This window comes from Sorex araneus, chromosome X, assembly GCF_027595985.1.
Source record: "Sorex araneus isolate mSorAra2 chromosome X, mSorAra2.pri, whole genome shotgun sequence".
NCBI lineage: Eukaryota > Metazoa > Chordata > Mammalia > Eulipotyphla > Soricidae > Sorex > Sorex araneus.
Genome location: NC_073313.1, coordinates 334,401,847 through 334,425,176, shown reverse-complemented (window position 1 = coordinate 334,425,176; position 23,330 = coordinate 334,401,847). Strand labels below are relative to the sequence as shown.

The following is a 23,330-nucleotide window of genomic DNA, read 5'->3' as shown; positions in this document are numbered from 1 at the left end:
ACTTCCTGGCAGATTTTAGAGCAAACTGAAACAGTTTGGGATCCAGGGTTTTAAAATGCCACACAGGATTACAAAATTGTTTTGTGTAAGGTTCTCAATCCCTAGAGGAGAACGCTAAGGAGCAATATTGTGGCAGTTCGTGACATGGAAACAGTTTCAGAAGAAGATGCTAAATGAGAAAGAGAAGGACAATCATGGGAATGGAGAAGGTGGTTAGAAATGGAGGGTGGTATCTTTTACTGACTAGTCACAGTAGAACCTGCCACAGTCCTCCCTTCACACCCTCACCCCCCCCCCAACACACACATACTATCCTTACCCTCTGCCTATACAACTCACAGTAAGGCTGAAAGAAAATCAAGACACACCAATTGATGACCTCCCCTAGTTATAGCTTTTGCAGAAAGGCAGGTGTGAAAATTCAGAGACAGTGATTCATCAGCTTTTGTTTGGAACGAGAGCCATTACTGGGAGCCCCAACCCAATTCCTTCATTTGTATTCCTTTTATTTGTTTTTGAAGAACTTGCACTGTGATGTTTTCATCTCCATGGTCACCGTCCAACACCCAGTCAGCCTTCACATTGTCCAGTTGGGCCTCACACCGTGATACTTCATTCGTCTCATCCTAGTCTCAATCCTCATCACCTCTGATCTTCTGCCTGGAAGCTTTATTGGGTCCATTTTATATACTACTACCAAGTTTATCTTACTAAATTGCCATGGAAATGTTATCACTCTTCTGTGGCACTTAAATATTTTCCCAACCTTTAAGTGGAGGTCAGTACTGTTCACCACTAACTTTTGCTCTTCCCACTCTTCTCACTCCTATTCCTCTGCTCCTCCGAGTTGTATACCAGTTGGTTTTTGAGAGACCCCAAAGGGAGCAAAGTAAAAGGAAGAGTCTTGGGAGTCCTGGGTCTGAGTCACAACACTGTCATTTGATCCATTCTTTTAAACCTTAGGGACCTTTCATTTCCTCATCTGTACAATGGTGAGACCAGGTCAGAGAGAATAGTACAGGAGGTAAGATTGCATGCAGTAACTTTGACTGTGACCCAAGTTCGTATCCCTGGACCACTGTTGTCAACCAAGCACAGAGTCGGAAATCACCCCTGAGTGTCACCAGGTGCGGCCCCAAAACAAAAGAAACAAGCAAATTATAGTACCTACTTCTCGGGACTGTTGACATTCCAGAGAATTTGATGAAATTGACGAATGCAATAAATGTTAAAACAAATAAACAAAATGTCCAGCATCTTCTTCCCCGGAGCACACCAGCTACTCCTGTTCTCTACCTTGGCTCCAACGAGTGTCTTTGAAATTCCCTGTCCTCCTCGCAGTTGAATTCTCTTTTTCCAGAGGTCTGGAGCTCTAAATCTTTTGGACTCTGCCACTAGCGGTCATTTTCTACCAGTCCTTCAAGTAGGACCGAAGAATTTGAAGGCTGGCTGAGTTCTTCTAAGGAGGAGGGTCTGCGGAGAGTGAAAGTTCTCCCATTCTCCCATGGACAGTGCTTACATGCTCTCAGCACTAGCCTTCATTGGACTCTCAGGGCAAATGCCTTCTCATTGGCACTTTCTGTCACGCTGTTCTATTCCACTTACTTCCAAGTGGCACATTGAAAGTTTCACAAAACAGATTCAGAAGAACAGAATTGAGAGGAAGAAATGCAGTGGGAAACAGCAAAAAAGCACCAGCTCCATAGGGCTGAGAATGTGGCCTTCCTAGGAACTAGCATTTCATCAGTAACTTATTGAGGCAGAACCCTTTCGAGATTTGAGATGATGGTGGGGTGACTGGGAGTCCCCGCTCATCTCCTAGCTCTCTGCCTGGTTCACCAGTTACCAACATTTAGCTGTGGGGTTCTGTGGTGTCACTTTAGTTCATCTTTCAAACGCAAAACAAAATAGATTCAAAATGCAGATTTGACTGTAAGAACAGGTTGTGACAAGGGACTGTCAAGTGCTGGTCCTTTCTGAGCTTCTCCAGTGTTTCCCAGAGTGGGTGACTCCTCTGCCTCCCAAATCCCCAACTCTGTTCCCTTTCAGGGCACTGGAATGACCCAGCGATGTCATAGCCACAGTAGTAGCCGGATGTAATTTGTGCAGACACTTCTGTTTGTTTGCTTTAAGAGGTGGGGGTGGGGGAGGGCGCACTGGGCTCCTGGGTGGTGGAGAATGGGCACTGGTGGAGGGATGGGTGCTGAGCATTGTATGGCTGAAACGTAACCATGGAAGTTTGTAAGTCTGTACCTGCACCTCATGGGGATCCATGACAAAAAATTAAAAAATAAAGATTTAAAAAAAAAGAAAAAGAAGAAAGTATATTTCCAAGGGAGCACTGGGTGAATTTGTTTATTTGCTTTATGCTTGGTTTGGTTTTTGGTTTGGGGGCCACACCCAATGGTGCTCAGGGCTCTGCATTCAGGAATCAATCCTGGTGGTGGTTCGGGAGACTATCTGGGGTGCCAGCAGATCAAACCCAGGTCAGCCACATGCGAGGCAAATGTCCTACCCACTGTACTATCTCTCTGGGCTCTCCCCTCCCCTCTTTTTTTTTTTTTTTTGAAGAGTGAACGGAGGCCAAATAAGTTTAGGAATTTCTAGTGTACACTTAAGCCATATTTCCTAAGCCATTGAGATTTTTGCTCACTCTATGTTTATCCAAGGTATGAAGACATCCTCTGTTTTACAATTTTTTATTTTTTGCTTATGCCCATCAAAGTTCCTGGGCTGTAATAACTTTTGTAAGATAAGTAACTTTTACAACTCTTTCTTAATTTACCCATTTATAAAAGAGAACCCAAACCAGTTTCTTTATGAATTTGTTGGTGGTTTCCTCCAAGTTAAAGAAATTTGACAATTTCCCTACAAATCCCTCCCACCCCCAGCCCCATTTCTTTCCCTTTGAGCCTCCCAAGCAGTGCCCAGGGCCAAGAACTACTCCTGGTAATACTTGGCCAACCAGGCAGAAGAAGTCAATGCTCCGGTCCAGAGGTGCTAGGAGCCCCCAAGGCAACCCCAGCAGTGTTTGGGGCCCACCCAGGCTGCACCCAGTGGTTATGACAGTGGTTATAGCAGTGCTGAGGAGGCGTGTGGTGTAGGGTTTTAAACTCAGGGCCCTGCAAACACAAAACATCTGCCCCAACTGCTGAGCTATCTTCCTGATCCCCAATTTTTAAAAATTTATTACCATTGTTGGCAAGAGTGTCTTGATGACTTACCTCTAATATATTTGTGTGTGTAAAGTTTATTAACAAATTATAATTAGACCCTGAATTGCTACAAAAGAATAGTTCCACACATACTCTTCTGGCCTGACCCCGCAATATAAGAGACTGAGTCGTTATCATTACCTGGGAACGTCTGCTAGTGTGTCTGTCCACATGAGTGCACACACATATTACTCTCATTAATATTTCAGGCTACAATATGCACTTAGGATAAGTAAAGTTCATTACTCAAAGTAATGGGTACAAATCATTTTTGAAATACTCTTTTTGATTATTTCGGATTTGGAGAAGCTCCTCATCAAACTGGTTGCTCATCACTGTTTTTACTTTATGTGGATGACAAATAGTTTGCATTATGATTAAGCCTGTACACTCTGCCATTTTCTTGTTGTTTGCTTTTACTTACGTTGTTAATATTTTATCTTTAATACATAGCTATCTTTGCAGAGGTATTTTTAAACCATTCACTCAATTTAACCAAAGATGGTGGTGGGGGGTGGGTAGTTTAGATTAAAAATCCAACAGCTCATCCCTAATCCACTTACCTAGGAATGTTTACATATATGACAGTATATAAAAGCATCTGAGCACTTGCCCAAGGGTGCCACCTCCTTCTCCTGCCACATCTCTAACAGAAGCTCCATTGAAAATCCCACTCCTGCCTTCCTTCTTCATCCCAGCAAGGGACAACTCTGTCAACTCTCCCTATGTCCCCTGAACAGCATCTGTATCCAGTCTGATCATTATCACTGAGCTCAGTGAGACGTTTTCCACGTGTCCCAACAGCAGGAGAGCTCTGTCTTCTGTGAGGAATGGCCTTCCAGGAGGGTGGCTGACACAGAGGAATGTTTGGTGTTGGAATTTTTATTTGGGAGCCTCCCCTTGGGTACCAGCTGATGACGATGGAAGAGCCCTCAGTCTCCCTGGTCCTTCTTTATCTCCTTACCAAGGTAGTCTCCGAGGTGAAAAGTTTAGATAGCAGACCTATAAACCCACATTTATGAGGTAAATAAATATTTCTGAGTGACGTTCCCTTCCAGGGGAAGCTGCTAATGTGCAGTTGGTCTCCGATAAAGAGCTAATGAAGCCCCCATTCATCTGGCAGCTGGGCTGGAGGGAAAGCAGGAACCACATAGATATGATTTTCCCCTTCTCCTGCCCTTTCTCAACCAGGAAAACGAAAGAGCAGGAGGTCTGATTTTTCCGTGAGACCCAGCAGCCAGCCTGTTAAGTGGCCATTGTTGCAAAACTCAGGGATAAACCAGATGGATGTCTTTAGCCTACAAAGATTAAGAGAAACTTGGAACCTCTCTCATTCTAGCACCCAACCAATGAGAAGTCCAAAGACCTCTTCAGATTTCTGTGAATCCTTAATCCCTCCAGTATTATTGTCTTGAAAATTCCCTTTTCCACCATTTTCTTGGTACTGAAATTCAGTCCCTTTGAGTTCCACACATATACACAAAATCATCTAAATACTTGAGTGCAAAGATCCCCATTACCTAAATATTAGGATTAAAGGGGTAGATTGTCAGGGGAGATTTCTATAACATACTGTATGACGAACAGCTTTGAAAAAAGTCCCTTACCTGACTTCCCAGTTCCGCACGTTGTTTGGGACCATAGTAACTCTAAGAATTTCCTTCTGAACCCTTTTTTATACATATTATATAAGTCTTCTCTCTTTAGATTAGCTTCTTGCCTCTCAAGAGGGAGAATAACAAATCCTTTCTCTACTGCTTTTCTTGGTGCCTTGAGGATCTCACAAAGCCAGGAAGTTTCCGAAACAGGTTTCCCTGGCCCAAAAGAACTCTGGTGGCTGGAGCAATAGCACAGTGGGTAGGGCATTTGCCTTGCATGAGGCTGACCCAGGTTCGATTCCCAGAATCCCATATGGTCCCCTGAGCACGGCCCGGAGCAATTTCTGACTGCAGAACCAAGAGTAACCCCTGAGCATCGCCGGATGTGACCCAAAAAGCAAAAAAAAATAAATAAATAAATTAAAAAAAACCCTCTGATGCCAGGTATTAAAATAATGAAGTTATAAATAATAATAATAATAATGAAGTTATAGAGGTCTTATTAAAAGGTCACCTTTGAGGCCACTTTATTTAGTAAATATTACATATCTAATACCTGATGATTTCAGTCTTCTGGGTTGGATCTAGGGGCAAATGTGGTGGGTTTTTTTTCCAAAAGGACAAGATAAATGAGTATTTTTGGCTTTTCAAGCCATATGTTCTCTGCCTCAACTACTTGGCAGTTATGGCTCAGAAGCAGCCATTCAGTGTATTAACCAATGAGCATGTCTGTGTTCCAATAAAGCTTTATTTACAGGAACAAGCAGGTGACTATAGTTTTCCATCCCCTGGTCTCAAAGAAAGCTGATCAAGTAGAGAAGCCTCCAGGCTAATGCTTTAAACTCACTAGCTTTGCCTATAAGGCCATTTATCATTTGCTTCATTTGCCCTGCAACTCCTAAGGCAGTCCCCACCTACCTGACTCAGGCTTAGATTTAGATGCCCTTATTTTGAACTTTCTTTGCATCCATTAGAGTACCTCTTAGAATGCTCGCATCACTTTGTATCTGTTATTTACCATACATGAGTGCCTCAAGGTTAGAGGTGTCTTTTCTTTCATACACAGTACCTAGATGAGAGCCTTTACGTTGTTGGTCTTCAGCTTATGTTTGTTGAAGTAATTCCGGCTTTCTCTTTTTGTGTTTGCCCATATTTCTGTGTCAGGAAGTGCTTCTGAGGACATGTGGGAAGCAGGCAAAATGCTCTTCTTTGAATAAGACTGGCCCAATGCCAGGGACAAGGAGTTGGGGCAGGGGGGACCTAGGGCAATAAACACAAACAGGTCATTAGTCGATTCTGTCGTTGCGAGTGGACTTTTCAGTATTGTTCTTGATCTTCCCTCAACTATTGATAGGGTCTCTTGTGAATTCATAACTGAAGCAGGAAAGCACATGTGATGGCTTATCTTGTCATCCTGTCAGTCAGGACACCCATGGCCTAAGATTCCTTTTACTGGTCTCAAATGTCTTTTAAAGGGCACCTGTGCTTGGGTATTTATGAAAGATACTTTATTATGATGTCATTGGTACCCATATATCAAATAAGTCGGGGAATGAACAAAGGAAATTTCTCCTGGCTGAGTGTTCTGTATGTTACTGGTCTCTGGGGTGAGTGTTCTGCACTTTACAGGGCCTCCTTGTCTGAAGAGGTAGCATGTATAAAATTTGTCAGTTGGATCAAATGTAAGTGTCTCAGAGGACACTTCAAATAGTATTTGAAGCTGTTTTGTCTAATCTTTCCTCTCTAACATAAAGCATTGCTCTGTGATGTCTATAAAGTGCAAGTTCAGGTTCTCGGGCATCAGATTTTCTTCAAGGACATGGCTGCTTTGGGAGCACCATTCTCTACAGGACTTGGTGTGCCTGTTCAAGAGAAAACACGTAAAGAAAATCACCCCTGGAGGGAGAGGAGTGACTTATATCTGTGTCTTGTTATGTGTGTCTGTGTGCACCTTCCTTGTTTCCTATGGGCCTTTGCTCTCCATGGAATCTTTGCTGGCATTCTGTGAGAAAGAGACTCTCTCACGTAAGGCATTCTCTCCCTGCCCCCCGACCATTGTACATACTGTTAGATACTCCCTACCTTCTAGTGTTCTTCAGGAAAGTCTTGAGTTTGTTCTATTTGGAAAATTTGTCATGAGAGAAACACAGATTTACATCTATCTCCACACCTGACCAGTATTCTCCCTACAGGATGTTAACCCTCTTATTAGAAATATATTTGACGCCTTTTGAATGATTTTTTTTCCACTATTGTGAATTATACAATTATTCTTTTTGGGGTTTCAGGCATACAATGTTTCAACACTGTTCACTTCCCTCCACCAGTGTCCCCTCTACACACACACACACACACACACACACACACACACACACACACACACATACACACACTTTATCATGTCTTTGCTGACTATCTGCTAGATAACTAGCTCAGTGCTGGTCCATACTATGGAATAGCAGGAAAAAACACCATCCTGATTCTAGAGAATCTCCCAATCTACATGAGAAATGAGGCTCTTATCACAGGCATTCACTATGAAGGCAATCATATACAGCAGTGATTCTCATCTATGAGTAGGCTTGATAGATTTGAAACTCATGCTCATTCTGTCATGGGAAGAAGCAGGACCTTCTTCACTCTGCTTTTCATTTTCACTCAGTTCTGTCTATGGAGAGAAGTCCTAACAATAGTTCTCCAGTGGAAAGGGCGAATTGGGTTCCGAGATCTTGATTTCTGAAAACTATTCTCCAGTGAAAGAAACCAGAGCTCCTTTTAATAGTAATTGAATCCAAGGCAGAGGCAGGAAAGGTACAAGATGAGCTTGAAAGGTACAAGATGATCTTCTTGTGCCAGAAAATAAGGAAGTAATCGAAAAAGGATAGGAGCAGTTGGAAAATACATAGAAGAGCCAGTCTTGAAGGAACCCCAGTGACCAGGACTGGAACAGTTTGACAACAAAATAAATAATGGTTATATTGGATTATATCTCATAAAATAAATAGCCCTGAGGTCAGGCTGATATAAATAATTGAGCAAATAAAGGGGGAGAAAGGAAAGCACTTTCCTCACAAAATAATTATGGTTAACAACTAAAGAAGGGATGAGAAAAATAGCCCAAAACCATAGTAGTATTGTTGCCGTCAAGATCCACTAACACGGGGCTGGAGCGATAGCACAGCGGGTAGGGCGTTTGCCTTGCATGCGGCCGACCCAGGTTCTAATCCCAGCATCCCATATGGTCCCCTGAGCACCGCCAGGAGTAATTCCTGAGTTAAGAGCCAGGAGAAACCCCTGTGCATTGCCGGGTGTGATCCAAAAACAAACAAACAAAAAAAGATCCACTAACACACTAAAATTTTAAGGACAGTCAGGATATTTGCATATTCAAAGTATATATCTCCCCTAAGAGATGCTTTAATTACAGAAGTAGAAATACTGAGTTTGCAATGGAGAAACCTGCCAGTCACTTTCTTTACTAAATGATTGAGGCTAATAAAGGGGCCATATCCGGAAGTGGGAGTGTGTGGTGCCAGGGATAGAACTTAGGTCCTCTCACATGCTAGGAATGTGCTCTACCAATTGAATCATGTCTCCTCTCATGTAGGTTTTGTTTGTTGTTGTTGTTGTTGTTGTTGTTGTTGTTGTTGTTGTTGTTTTTAACCACAGAAAATGCATAATCTCAATCCGTGATCTCGTTACACTATTGATATTGGGCACAGATAATTCTTTGTTAGAAATATCCTGTATATACTGGAGGGTGTTTAGTAACATCCCCTGTCTCTGCCCAGTAGATGCCAGTGGCACTGTCATTGCTACCATCCCAACAACATTAGAACCAAAATGTCTCCAGTCTCCTGAATGAAGGGAAGCCACTGGGTTTTACTATCCTGGAGAAAGCCCAGCCAGTTCTCTTCTTGCTCTACCTTGAGATGCATTTGATGAAATCAGTGGATTTGCATCTTCATTAAGAAAGTCTGAGAAAAGCAAACCTATTTCACTGTTCATGTTTCACATTCTATGAATAAAGAGTAGGGGAGATTACTTCAAGTATACTTTTTTTTTTTTTTTTTTTTTTTTTTTTTTGCTTTTTGGGTCACACCCAGCGATGCTCAGGGGTTACTCCTGGCTTTGCACTCAGGAATCACTCCTGGCGGTGCTTGGAGGACCATATGGGATGCCGGGGATCGAACCCGGGTCGGCCGCGTGAAAGGCAAACGCCCTACCCGCTGTGCCATCGCTCCGGCCCCTCAAGTATACTTTTTATGCAACAAAATATGCAATTTTTATTTTAGAATTTAATTTAATTCTTAAAATTTATGCAATACTTTTTACTAAGTATTCAAGTATACTTTTTATGCAACTCTGAAGAATTTTAATAGAATAGACAGTGCAGTCCACAAATGTGGTTCTATAAGTTCTTTCAAGAGTCATTTTATATAGAATCAAGAATTTTAACACTGCTCTGATAAAGAGGTTAAAAACTTATCAAAGGACAACCACAGGGGAACCTAGTCCTGAGGCGAATGATCTGTTCTTATGGTTGTGTTAACAAGGTACCCAGTCCAGCCAGGCTCATCAGGCCTTTCCTGCCAAACCGGACCCTTGGCTTTAGACTCTCCTAACCAGCCCAGGACACAGGGCCCATGTGTACTCCTGATTTTCTCTCATGATGCAACTGAATCTTGGCTGAAACTTCTGGCACAAGTACTTCTTTGTGCACATATACCCCATAATTCTATTCCAGGTACAGCCATCACTCAACTCTTAGCTAAAGTCATGAACTAATCCCAAAACATAGGACAAATGGAACCCTTGAGGTGCCAAGGGTCATCTAGCGAATGTGCTACTCTGTTTGGGCTGAGCTCAGACCTAGATGTGCCATCAGATGCTAAGTCATACTGTTAGAAAGCCGCCCCTTCTTTTTGATGACAGAGAATCTTTTGTTTCAGTTTGAGTTATGTTCTGTTTATGTCAAGAAAGAACGATTTCCCATGTATGATAATATGTAAAGTATCTTTTAAATTTTTTTCTTAGAGCCAAACTGTGAATGAATACAAAGAAAAAAAAATTCTTGAATAAGAATACATGAGGATCTAGTAAAAATGGCAAAAGAAAAACTCAACTGATATTTGAGGATTGATGATCTCAAATTTTGTTTCTGAACTTTGACCACCTCTTTATTCTTCTCCATTCACCACCTACCTATAAACACCAAGGAATGGGATGCCTAAAAGTATATATATTGTATGCTGCTTCCTATTAAGAGAGAGAGAGAGAGAGAGAGAGAATGACAGAAAATACATGTGTCTGTTCATCTTTACAAATAGAACCCAGGAAGATCGAGTCTGAAAACAGTGGGGATGGATACTGATAATATTTGAGAAGAATTGGGGTAAATGGTTTTAAAAGAGGACAGAGTGACACTCCTCTTAACCCCTTTGTGTAGTATAGTTTTGGAAATAATGCCCTACATATTTTTTAATTAAGGTAAGAAAGGTGTGGGGGGGAAGGAATTTAACTCTAAGAGCTAATGGAAGTAAATGAACCCAGTTGCATTTAAATGACTATTACAACTAAATGGAAAGGAAAATTAAAAAGAACTAATCCAAGTGACTTATAAACACAGTATTTGATTGTACCCATTGACTCTTGAATGGGGGAGGTAGAATTATAAGCAAACCTTGAACTCTTATATTAGTCTGTTTTTGACATATAGATCATTTTGAAGCATTGTTAGTTATAGGATTAAGCAGATTCGCACATGAGATGACAGGAAGAGCAGGAATCTCACTGTGGGAGAAGTATACACGCGTAAGGAGTGGAGACAGGCAGAGAACTTTGTGGTAACATTAAAATCAGCAGGAGGACTGGTGATTTCTAAGATATATATGTGTACATGCTTGCAGTGTGTATGCGCATGCAAGTGTAGGTTTATGTATGTATATGAGTACATATGCATATTTAGGCGCATGTGTTTCCTGCAAGCTTTATCTGCTAAGAGGACTGAAAGACCCTAGATTACCCATTAGTAGCAATAAACATGCAAGTATCATTAAGCACACAAAGCATCCAAGTTGTTTGGGTTTTGGGTTTTAGAGCCATATCCTGGGGCTCAGGAGCCTCTGCCAGCTTAACCCAAACCTTTATCTCTAGTAACATTCTCAGTGGAAGACATCAGGACTCCTGAGAGAAGTGGCTGATTACAGTGTGGGCTCCTCAGAGATACAGCAGATAAAAGATGAGCCTGCCACACACCACCCCGCCCCCACAATCATGCCAAAAATGAAGTAAGCTCAAAAAGAGGGTATAGGGGCATATTACAAGGCTTCAGCTTAAAGGAGCTCCCATTTGCCAGGTCTGAGGCAACTTGAACATCAAAGCAACCCAATGTATTCATGAATATAACCCATTAAAAAATGGGAGGCCACGAGTCCTTCCTTGTAATAAATAAATTAATAGAAAAGAAAGGAAACACTGCTTTTGGCAGAATGCTGAATGACAACTAACAAAAGTGGAAGGAAAGATAAAATGGAACTGTCACCAGTTTGCAATTATCATAATGACTGAGTTGGACTCAGATCCTCAATGGATGCTATATCTAAGGGCAATTTGAATTAGGAGCAGTGTTTTTTGCATAGTCTTAAATTATCCTCCCATTTGCTTACTGACCACAGAAGAAAAGCATATTAGCAGGCAGTAAGGAATCAGACTTCCCCTGGACTGTGTGATCAAAAATAATAGCACTAATGAACAATCACTGAACTCAGTTTGCCTGCAGATACAATATTCCTAGGAGAACATAGTATCACTGAGAATCTTCTGTTCAGAATGGTGTATCTTGGGGCTGGAGCAATAGCACAGCATTTGTCTCGTACACGGCTGACCCAGGTTCAATTCCCAGCATCCCATACTCCTGAGCACTGTCAGGAGTAATTCCTGAGTGCATGAGCCAGGAGTAACCCCTGAGCATCACCGGATGTGAACCAAAAAAAAAAAAAAGACACACAGAATGGTGTGTCTTAGAAAACCATTAGGGTTGGTTGCCAGGGAGGTATGGTGAATATAACTGTCATTGTCATCCCATTGCTCGAGAGGGCACCAGTAACGTCTTTATTGTGAGACTTGTTACTGGTTTGTTTGTTTGTTTTGCATATCAAATACGCCATGGGTAGCTTGCCAGGCTCTCCGAGAGGGGCAGAGTCATCGAACCTGGGTCAGCCACGTGTAAGGCAAAACCCTACCCGCTATGCTATCGTTCCAGCCCATAGGGAATATAGTCTTCAAAAATGTTAGTACATGGGACCAGAGAGTGTAGTGAGTATCACACTTGCCTTGCGCATATCCCAGCCAGGTTTGATCTTTAGCACCCTTTATTTTCTCCAGAGCCCTGCCAGTAGTGATCCTTGAGCACAGACCCAGTTTCATATAAGGAAGAGAAAAAGTATCGAAATAGTTCAGATTAAAGAAAACTAAAGAGACAACTAAAAGTTATACCTAATCCTAATAGAGGAAGTCATACAGGCAACTCCTATAGCCTCTTTCAACTGAGAACATCTTGATATTTTTTTTTGCTAAAATAAATTCTAAAAATTGAACAGAAAGCCATTCAGGAAGTTACTGTGTCAGTTTATAAAATTAGGATATGGACACTTACTATTGTTAGAAATCATGAATTTACTGTAGTAAAAATCTATACTGTGATTACATAAATAAATGACCCTAATTCTAGGGACACTGAAGTTTCCCATAGAAAAGGTGCCATCTTCTGGGAATATATCCCAGAGAGGCAAAAATGTATAGTCGAAATGACACCTGCACTTGTATGTTCATTGCAGCACTGTTTACAATAGCAAGAATCTGGAAAAAAACCTGAGTGCCCAAGAACAGATGACTGGTTAAAGAAAGTTTGGCACATCTACACAATGGAATACTATGCAGCTGTTAGAAAGGATGAAGTCATGAACTTTGTATATAAGTGGATCAACATGGAAAGTATCATGCTAAGTGAAATGAGTCAGAAAAGAGAGACAGACATAGAAATATTGCACTCATCTGTGGAATATAAAACAACAGAATGGGAGGCTAACACCCAAGAAAGTAGAAATAAGTACCAGGAGGTTTGCTCCATGGCTTGGAAGCTGGCTTCACATGCTGGGGGAAAAGGCAGCTCAGATAGAGAAGGGAACACCAAGTAAAGTGTGGTTGGAGGACCCGCTCAGGATGGGAGATGCGTGCTGAAAGTAGACTATAGATTGAACACAATGGCCACCCAATACCTCTATTGCAAACAACAACACCCAAAAACAGAGAGAGAGAACAAAAGGGAATGCCCTGCCACAGAGGCAGGGCGGGGGCAGGGGGGATGGAGTGGAGGGGTGGGACGGATACTGGGATCATCAGTGGTAGAGAATGGGCACTGTTAGAGGGATGGGTACTCGAGCATTGTATGACTGAAACACAAGCACGAAAATATGCAAATCTGTAACTGTACCCTGACGGTGATTCACTAATAAAAAATAACAATAAATTAAGAAAAAAAAGAAAAGGTGCCATGACATATGCAGTTTCCTCTCAAGACTCAGTAAAGAAGTGTTACCTGTGTAAAGGAGAAAGAACACAACGATGACTCATGAGCTAGAATGTGACAGCAGAGGGGGGAGGGCAGAGGGTGTATGGTGTGCGTTACACAGCGCTGCTTCTCGAAACTTTCTTATCTTAAGTCGGAAATTATTTCCAATTGAGGAACCGAAAGACAAAATGGTTGTAATCATTAGTGATGACTGAATGTTCTGATCCTTGTAAGAGAGCTTCATAAAATCTAACAAAGACATTGTATGTGGAAGCCAGGCTGGAGGACTTGGATTCACCTTTGAAAATATAACATGAACCTCAAAACACTGTCGTCTTAAATAAGTTGGCTGGTTTTCTTGGCCGCTTCTTCTAATGCTAGATGCTTCTTCTAATGGTAGATTCTTTGGAATCCCATATAATCGTGCCCTTAGGCAGCTAACCTACTTATGGAGCCCCTCAGATTCTAGGTCTGTGCATCTATGGCAGATGAGGCCATAGACTGAGGTATAGCCCACCCTCTAATACAGGAGTCTGATACCTTTATTATGGGAAGGGCCATTTGGCTATTGATGACGTTATTCTCAGGCCATGCAGTATGGGCAGACAGGCCTCAGGCAGCTGCCAAGCAGCCTGTCATAGACCAAGACCAGACCGTAGTATTTCATGAGTCTTAGATGGCCCAGAGGACAGGCGTTCTCCACCCCTGATCTGAAGGATTGTGGAAAGCAGAACTGACCCAGGGTGTGCTCTCCAGGCTCATACTGGTTGGTTTTATAGAGCTTCCATGCTTGGAATGCAATAAATTAGGTAACTTGTCATCCCAGAGCTCTTGGGCTCAGTACTGATAGAGTATTTTGAGACATTGACAATAAGATAAAAATAGAAAGCCTCAGAGCTAAGTCATGAACTGCCCTCCACACTCCATTGGTGATTAACCCAGGTTTTATTATCCAGAAAGACAGGGCATGCTTTGCAATAAATCAGAAAAGAGATACCTTTAATTCCATCTTCAAGACTGGGAATCCACTAGTCGAGAGGATAGTTGTATCAGATAGGTGCATGTGTTCACATCTGAATGGTAACCAGCCTTGTTTTTTATTCACTTTTCTTTGCAAACAGTAAGATTTGTCCCCCTATGGTATTTAAACTTTTTTTTGGGGGGGGGAATATTCATTTAGAAAACTCTTCCATAGTTTTCTTGTTTTTCCCCTGGGATGCAGGGACGACCTGTGTGAGATTTGTTACAGAGTCCTGGAAGAACTTTCAGGCCGGGGACTCTGAGGACCACACCAGGAGGAACTGTCTCCTCTAGTCCTGGAACCCTAGGGCAGAAATACCGCAGTTCGAGGAGGAAGTCGAGGAGAAGGCTCTGCTAAAGGAGAGCTCTGTGAGGCCTTGGAGCAGCGAAGGGAAGTGGTAGAAGTCCTTTCACTTGCCAACTAAAATAAGAACAACCTAAACTAAAAGAGGCCTGAGAGGGTCCTTTGGGGCCCTGCTGGCCCAGACCAACCAATGTGGCTGTCTGTCTCTCCTCCCTCCTCTCATCTTTAACATCCCTATCTTGGCTGAGGATGTAGGGACTTTTCTCCGTTTTAGGTTTGGGGCTTCTGCCAATTCCCTGCTTTCCTGAGAAAGTTCATAACAGCTCGTCTAAAAGAATGGGTGGAAGAAGAGAGTTGCCCAGGCAGGGCCAGGCCACACGGCCTGTTTGCCCAGCTGCGAAGCGAACACAGAGGATGACGAGGTGGTGGGTTTGGGCACTGGGCTTCACTCTAGGCTGCTCTGCCTTTGTTCTGCATAGAGAAATAGTCATCTATGGCGGCTCCCTCTTTAAAAGGCAGAAATAGGGTAATGGCTTGAATCAAAAAGGATTCATCAATACAAATAGATGTACAGACATATCACTGATATACTGCTTAGAGAACTCTTTTTTTTATTAGTGAATCACCATGAGTTACAGTTACAAACTTATGAACTTTCATGTTTGCATTTTGTTTATATCCCTCCACCAGTGCCCAGTCCCTCCCCCAATGTTCCCAGTATCCCTCCCGTGCTCCCACCCCATCCCCCCACCCCACCCCACCTCTGTGGCAGGGCATTTCCTTTTGTTCTCGCTCTCCTTTTGGGTGTTGTGGTTTGCAACAGAGGCACTGCATAGCCATCGTGTTTGGTCTATATTCTATTTTCAGTGCGCATCTCCCATCCCGTGTGGATCCTCAAACCACACTTTACCTGGTGATCCCTTCTCTATGCGAGCTGCCCCCTCCTCCAGCATGTGGGGCCAGCATCCAAGACTTGGAGCCAACCTCCTGGTACTTATCTCTACTATCCTTGGGCGTTACTCTCCTATTCTGTTATTTTATTTTATATTCCACAGATGAGTGCAATCTTTTTATGTCTGTCTCTCTCTTTCTGACTCATTTCACTTAGCATACTTTCCATGCTGATCCACTTATATGCAAAGTTCATGACTTCATTTTTTCTAACAGCTGCATAGTATTCTATTGTATAGATGTACCAGAGTTTCTTTAACCAGTCATCTGTTCTTGGGCACTCGGGTTTTTTCTAGATTCTTGCTATTGTAAACAGTGCTGCAATGAAAATTCAAGTGCAGATGTCATTTCCACTGTACTTTTTTGCCTCTCCAGGATATATTCCCAGAAGTGGTATTGCTGGGTCAAATGGGAGCTCAATTTCTAATTTTTTGAGAAGCAGCCATACTGTTTTCCAAAACGGCTGGACCAGTCACCATTCCCACCAACAGTGTAGGAGGGTCCCTTTCTCCCCACATCCATGCCAACAACGGTTGCTTTTGTTCTTTTGGATGTGTGCCAGTCTGTATGTTGTGCGTTGGTATCTCATGGTTGCTTTGATCTGCATCTCTCTGATGATTAGTGATGAAGAGCATTTTTTTCATGTGCCTTTTTGCCATTCGTATTTCTTCCTTGAGAAAATTTCTGTTCATTTCCATCCCCCATTTTTTGATGGGGTTGGGAGTTTTCTTCTTGTAGATTCCAACCAGTGCCTTGTATATCCTTGATATCAGCCCCTTATCTGATGGGTATTGGGTGCATATCCTTTCCCATTCTGTAGATTGTCTTTGTATTTTGGTCACTGTATCTTTTGCAGTGCATAAGCTTCTTAGTTTAATATAGTCCCATTTGTTTATCTCTGTTTACACTTGGTTTGTCAGTGGCATGTCATCTTTGAATATACCATTAGCTTCAATGTCGTGGAGAGTTTTGCCAACCTTGTCTTCAATGTACCTTATGGATTCTGGTCTGATGTTGAGATCTTTAATCCATTTTGATCTGAATCTTGTGCATGGTGATAGGTAGAAATCTAAACCCATTTTTTTACAAGTGGTTGTCCAGTTATGCCAGCACCATTTGTTGAAGTGGCTTTCTTTGCTTCACTTCACATTTCTTGCTCCCTTATCAAAGATTAGATGTTCATACAATTGGACTTGTTTGTAGGGATATTCCACCCTGTTCCATTGGCCTGCGGATCTGCCTTTGGACCAGTACCATGCTATTTTGATTATTACCGCTTTATAGTAGAGTTTGAGGTTGGGGAGGGTGTTGCCTCCCATCATCCTTTTCCCAAGAATTGCATTAGCTATTCATGGGCATTTATTGTTCCATATGAATTTCAGATGTGTTTGCTCCATTTCTTTGAAGTTTTACATGGGTATCCTTATAGGGATCTCATTGAATCTGTACAGTGCTTTGGGGAGTATTGCCATTTTGACAATATTCATTCTTTCTATCCATGAGCAGGGAATATGTTTCCATTTCCTCGTGTCCTCTTTTATTTCATTGATTAGCGTTTTGTAGTTTTCTTTGTAGAGATCCTTGACCTCTTTAGTTAGGTTGATTCCAAGATACTTGATTTTCTGGGGCATGATTGTGAAGGGGATTGTTATTTTTTTTAATGTCACTTTCCTCTGTTTCGTTATTTGCGTATAGAAAGGCCATGGATTTTATAACCTGCAACTTTACTGTACGAGTCTATTGTTTCTAAGAGTTTCTTGGTAGAGGTTTTGGGTTTCTCTAGGTATAGTATCATATCATCTGTGAATAGTCAGAGCTTGATTTCTTCCTTCCCTATCTGTATGCCCTTAATGTCTTTTTATTGCCTAATTGCTATTGCAAGAACTTCCAGTACTATGTTAAGCAGAAGTGGTGAGAGTGGACATCCTTGTCTTGTCCTTGACCTTAGAGGGAAGGCCCTAAGTTTTTCTCCATTGAGAATAATGCTTGCCGTAGGTTTGTGGTAGATGGCTTTGACTATCATGAGGAAAGTTCCTTCTAAACCCATTTTGGTGAGAGTTTTCATCATAAATGGGTGCTGGATCTTGTCAAATGCTTTCTCTACATCTATTGAAATGATCACATGGTTTTTATCTTTGATTTTGTTGATATGGTGGATTATATTGATTGATTTCCGAATGTTAAACCATCCTTGCATCCCTGGGATGAATCCCACTTGGTTGTGGCATATGATCTTTTTGATGAGTTGTTGGATTCTATTTGCTAATATTTTGTTGAGGATCTTCTCATCCATGTTCATTAGGGATATTGGCCTATAGCTTTCCTTCTTAGTATTGTTTTTGTTTGCTTTTTGTGTTAGAGAGATATGTGCCTCATAGAAACTGTTTGGGAGAGTTCCTGTTTCTTCAATTTCCTGGAAAAGCTTGAGGAGAACTGGTAACAGGTCCTTCTTAAATGTTTGGAAGAATTCGCTAGTGAATCCATCTGGGCCTGGGCTTTTGTTTTTGGGGAGACTTTTGATTACAGTTTCAATTTCCTTGATATTAGTAGGTCTATTCAATTATTCCATGTCTTAGAACTCTTTTTCTATGCAGTGATGTTAGTTGACCGGGTACCCTTCTAGAAGCTTACACCAGAGAGTTAATAACTTCCCTTTCATTATGCTCACCTTTGAAATGCACTGATTGTCTTCCCTTAGTTTTTCTTGTTGCCTTGGGGGGGAAAAAATAGAGGCTATAAAAATTAGGTGCCTGAGGCTAAAACTGACAAGGAAGGAACTTTCTCCAAGTCAAAATCTCTAGTCTCAGAATTCAGTTTGCCTCCAGGAAGCTCTATTTTTTTCTGAACTGAATCGCTGTGAGTACAGTTACAAAACTTTCCAGTCTAAGTCTTGGTCATACAATGATCAAACACCCACCCCCTCACCAGTGCATACGCTCCACCACCACGAGTCCCATTATACCCGCCATCCCGCCCTTCCCCCAGCCTATGTGGTAGTGGTAGATGTTTTCCACCTTAGTCTCTCTCCACTTTGATCACATTCAATATTTTGACAAAAGATTCACCATTATTATTTGGAATTTTTCCCAACATTCAGACGTGTTGAAAAGGCATCATTAGATAATTTGTTTTCTATTGCTGATATGAAGAGCATTTTTGGATTTCTGATATTTTAGTAAGGATTTCTGCCAAAAGCCACTGGGTTCCGGGATTGTATTGTGTGCCTCTGGGATCATGGCCATTCAGGAGCCAGGAGCCATTCGTGGGCAGCAACTCGGGGCCTCATTGGGCCGGGGAGGGGGGCCGGTTCCACCCCCTGTCCCATGAGGCCCCGAGTGTCACACCACTGCAGTCTCATGCCTGATTGTCCAACAGGCTCTGAAAAAGTGGCAGCCATCACACTGCCGGGGAGAAAAGGCAGAAGGGACAAACACCTTTCTCCATTCTGGGGTGGCACGGTGCTGTAGTTTAATGCTCAGTCCAGATGCATTTTTGCCAAGAGCCGCTTGGTTCCAAAATTGGTTTGTGTGCCTCTGGGATGATGGCTGTTCAGGAGCCAGGAGCCATAAGTGGGCTCATTGGGGCGGGAAGAAGCAGGAAGCTTATTTTTGTCTCCTTCTTGGGACTCCCTTAAAACTCATAAGCCCAATTCCAGGATATGCAGCCTCAGTCTTGGTCTAAATTTGCTTTTCAACCCTAACCTACAGTGGCACTTTTTCATCTGCTCAGCCAGTGTTCACAGGGATCTAACACACATTGATTGGCTCCAGGAATTGCTTAGTGATCCTTACATGCCTTGGTTTTGTGGTTCTGTTTTGTCTGTGAGTCGTACTTGCAACTAGGAGTGTGTGTGTGTGTGTGTGTGTGTGTGTGTGTGTGTGTGTGTGTGTGTGTGTGTATCAGCTGAGAGACTTGGACAAAGTCTATTCAGCAAGTCATGGAACTGGTACATGAACCCATGAATATTTTTACTTCAAAATTTACATAATTGCTTCTATGGCACTGTTCTATCCCTGCCTTTGAGATAGGTAGAGTTGTGTTAAATTTGGGGTCCATGAGTACATGAAAGGCATTTAAGTGTGTTAATTAATAAATGACTATTTCATGATGGTCTTGTGTTTCACACTGTCCAATGTTGGGCCTGCTTCTGTAAGCTAACTGCTGACTTGTGGTCTTGCCTCTAAATGATTGCTCATTTATTTTAATAGCTGTACTAGGCTAAATAAAGGCTAAAGTTTTTATCCTTTCCTTTTAATACTACATTTTTTTATTTTCCAAATTTATTAGCTGTTAGTGAAGGATGATTGGTGTTTCTCACATCTGTTTGCCTTGTTTGAATATTTTACAGCTCTTGGACCTCTTCATCCAATGGGACTGGTCAACCTACCTTGCTGACTATGGTCAGCCCAACTGCAAGTACCTCCGAGTAAACCCAGTGACAGCTCTGGCCCTGATTGAGAAGTGAGTGCTCGGTCCAGATCTATTTTGGGAGGTGGGGAATTGGGGTATAGGGTGGTTAGCATATAGAGGATAGTTTTCTCTGTGGCAATACCTCCCGATACTTCAGGAATCCCATTCTTGATGTTGCCATGTTTGTATCAATAGTTCCCTGTTTTATTTAGCAGGATATTCTTCCTCCTGTAGCCCTTCAATTCCTTGCGCCAATAACCAGGCCAAGCATGAGTCAAAATTGGACCCCAACATTATCTTGGAGTACAGTAGTAACCTGTCATTAACCAGAGGTGATGAGATAAAAGGGAAGGACACGACCAGGTTGAGCTTCACTGTACTATCCCAAGAAGTCTGTTGGAGAAGGTGTCTGACCATTGCTCCAGCTGTCACTTACTGGCAGTGGTTGCTTCCATACAACCTTAGCATCACTGAAACATAGGTGTGACCACTGAGCTTGAGTAAGCCAGTTCTAGAACATCTCAAGGCCAACCAGCATGTCACCCAAGTACTAGGATCTTTGATGCCTTGCCACCCTGCCTCTTACTCTTGCTAATCTAGTAAAGGTATAGCAGACTAGAGATAAAGACCCAGGAAAAGAGGAATCTTCTTTTCATCAAATTATTTAGCATCCAGTTTCTTAAAAGTTTCTTAGAAGAGACCTCTGCATCTCAACCATGTAGTGTGTACATGACCAGTCAAGCAGTCCTGAAATCCTAGAATCAGAGTCTAAATCATAGTCAAGTCTTAAGGAGGAGAGACTAAAGTGTGTATCCTTCTTAATACAGCAGTGGGAGAGGAAGAGAGGAAGTGGGTAGCGGGCAAGAGATACATGTTTGAGCCAAGAAGCCAAGATTCCAGAGTGTAGCTTTCTTCAGTCCAAGACAGAAACTGATGTTTCTATTTTGATTTTGTTTCCCATGGTTCTCTCTCCCAATGACCTTCCTTCCTAGGATATCTAGAGAGTAAGTATTCTGTTCACTTGGGCCTTTTCCATCACTTTGAGGCAAGCCCTTCTGGTTCCTCACTGACACTAATGACTGCACTGAAATCCGTATCCTGTGAGTTGTCCCCGCCCGGATGTACTAAGCTACTAAACCAGCCTGATGCTAGCTGGCTGGCTGTCTCCTCTTTCCTCAACCCTTAGAGTGACCTTTATCTTACCAATTAATTCCCTTGGGGCTGGGATGGTGGCAGGGATTTCCCCCGCTGGTGCCAGGTAAAGGTCCTTCCCACTCATCTCCCAGACATGTTCCGTCTTGTTAGTTCTGGGCCTGAAATTCAGCCCCGCCAGAAGAGAGCTCCTCATCGTCCCCTGACATTCAGGGTGATCACAGGCCTTCCCATCTGCAACCAGAATCACCCAGGGAAGACTTATTAGAGGCAAGACCTGATCCCACAGTTGTCAGCTCTCAGTTGAGATGGGGAATATTTGGGCCTTGGATGGCCATACTCATATGTGTCCAAACGGGCCTTGATTCCGAGTCAACACATTACCTTCCAACAGTCCTTTACTACTTTGTTCCTGAGACTCCCTAGTTCCGAGACTCATTCCCTCCTGAAGACAGACAGTAGGCTAAAATACTCAGCCATTCTGTAGCACTCCTGAGACCCAGCTGGGAACAGAGCTGTGTGCACCCCGGCAATTGACTGGTTTTTAAAGGTTTCCTTTAGAACCCAGCAAGGCCAAAGGGCACCCAGATCACTAAGACCCTTCTCTCCCAGCCTCATGGGAATCAGTCCCTTGACTCGACCCCCTTCCTTCCTTTTTTGCTTTCCCTACAGCCAGCTCAACTGCCAGAGCGTAAAGCTCCTCTTCTCAATTGGGTGCTTGTTGGCAGGGAGAGACTTGGGGAGCCCCATGATCTGCTGAAAGCCTCGAGGAAAAGAGATAGACCTCAGTGTCATAGCCAGAATCATTTGTGATCTTGTTCTTACAGAATTGGTGTGAGGGGTATGTGTAGGTGGGGAAGAGAGGGGAAGGGGTTGAAGCATTCCTGGGTGCGACAAACAGAATGAACAGAATGCCACTATCAGCCCTTTGGACATTTGACTTCTGTTTTTGTTCATTTGTTTCTGGGTTTTGGCCCACACCAGGCAGTGCTCAGGACTTCCTCCTGGCTCTGTGCTCAGGGGCTGAGGGGGTGGGGGGAGACCATAGGGGATGTCAGGGATTGGACCTGGGTCAGCTGCATGTGAGGCAAGTGTTCTAACCACTGTACTATGGCTCAGACCCTTGACTTTTCTTTTGAGCAACCTTAAGGCTGGCATTTACTATCTCAGAAACACAGCTTCAGACTTTTCCCTCCCTCCATTTTTTTACAGGGGCTTCCCTGAGGGACCTGAAAAGCAGTCCTTGCTGCCTACCTCTGGGCTGCTGTGAAGAGGCATAAATTTAATGATCACATAGAATTTTAAATTCAGTCCCATAAATATACAAAGGGTGTCTTTCTTTCTTTCTTTCTTTCTTTCTTTCTCTCTTTCTTTCCTTCCTTCTTTCTTTCTTTCATTCATTCTTTCTTTCTTTCTTTCTTTCTTTCTTTCTTTCTTGTTTTGGATTTTTGTTTTGATTTCACATATTCATCAAGAAAAGGAACACTTGTCTGGAATACCCAAGCCTAAACAGGACCAGTCCCACCAATAGATGAATGTTCAAGGGACCCAAGGCAGGTGCTTCCCACCCTCAAGGATCTACTTGTGTCACTGCTCCTCTTCCTCCAGGCAGAGGAGTCTGTCTGTGGGTGGTTGTACCTTTCATGAGTACACCCAGCCTGGAGGCCCAAAGTACTTGGTCAGGAAGAAGATATGCTTGGGGCTGTCACCATCCCCTGTGGTACACGCCACCACCTTCTCACTCATGACCAGTCTGCCCCTGTGGAGGAAGAATGGGCCAGGATTGGCACATAACCCCGCAGGAAGCAGACCAGAAGTTGACTCCGCAGGGCCAGGTTCCTTCCACCCTCCCTTCCAGGTTTCCATGCAGCCCTGGGACTGTGAGGTCAGAGCTGGCCCTTGGAGGTCGGTGGTGAAGACTGTCCTAGCTCTACCCAGGATTAATTGGTCTGGGCAGTGCTCTTAGTTCTCTGACACTAAAACAAGCTGTGGGCTAGAGGTCCAGTCCACAGAGCCTGTGGCCATAGTCAGCAGCCACTCACAGCTGCCAGCCGTGTGGGCCCTCTGAACTCTGGGACGGTGACTTGGTCAGGATTGGGGGTTTCAGG

General features: G+C 43.0%; 1 protein-coding gene across 1 annotated transcript in view; it reads left to right on the top strand.

The window, feature by feature from the left end:
- The window catches only part of EXOC6B (exocyst complex component 6B), a 565,697-nt gene that overhangs the window by 537,238 nt on the left and 5,129 nt on the right, over window positions 1-23,330 (top strand). Inside the window, exon 21 of the mRNA XM_004609116.2 lies at window positions 20,009-20,121. Within this exon, the coding sequence (XP_004609173.1) occupies window positions 20,009-20,121 (113 nt within the window). The remainder of the gene's footprint in view (window positions 1-20,008; window positions 20,122-23,330) is intronic.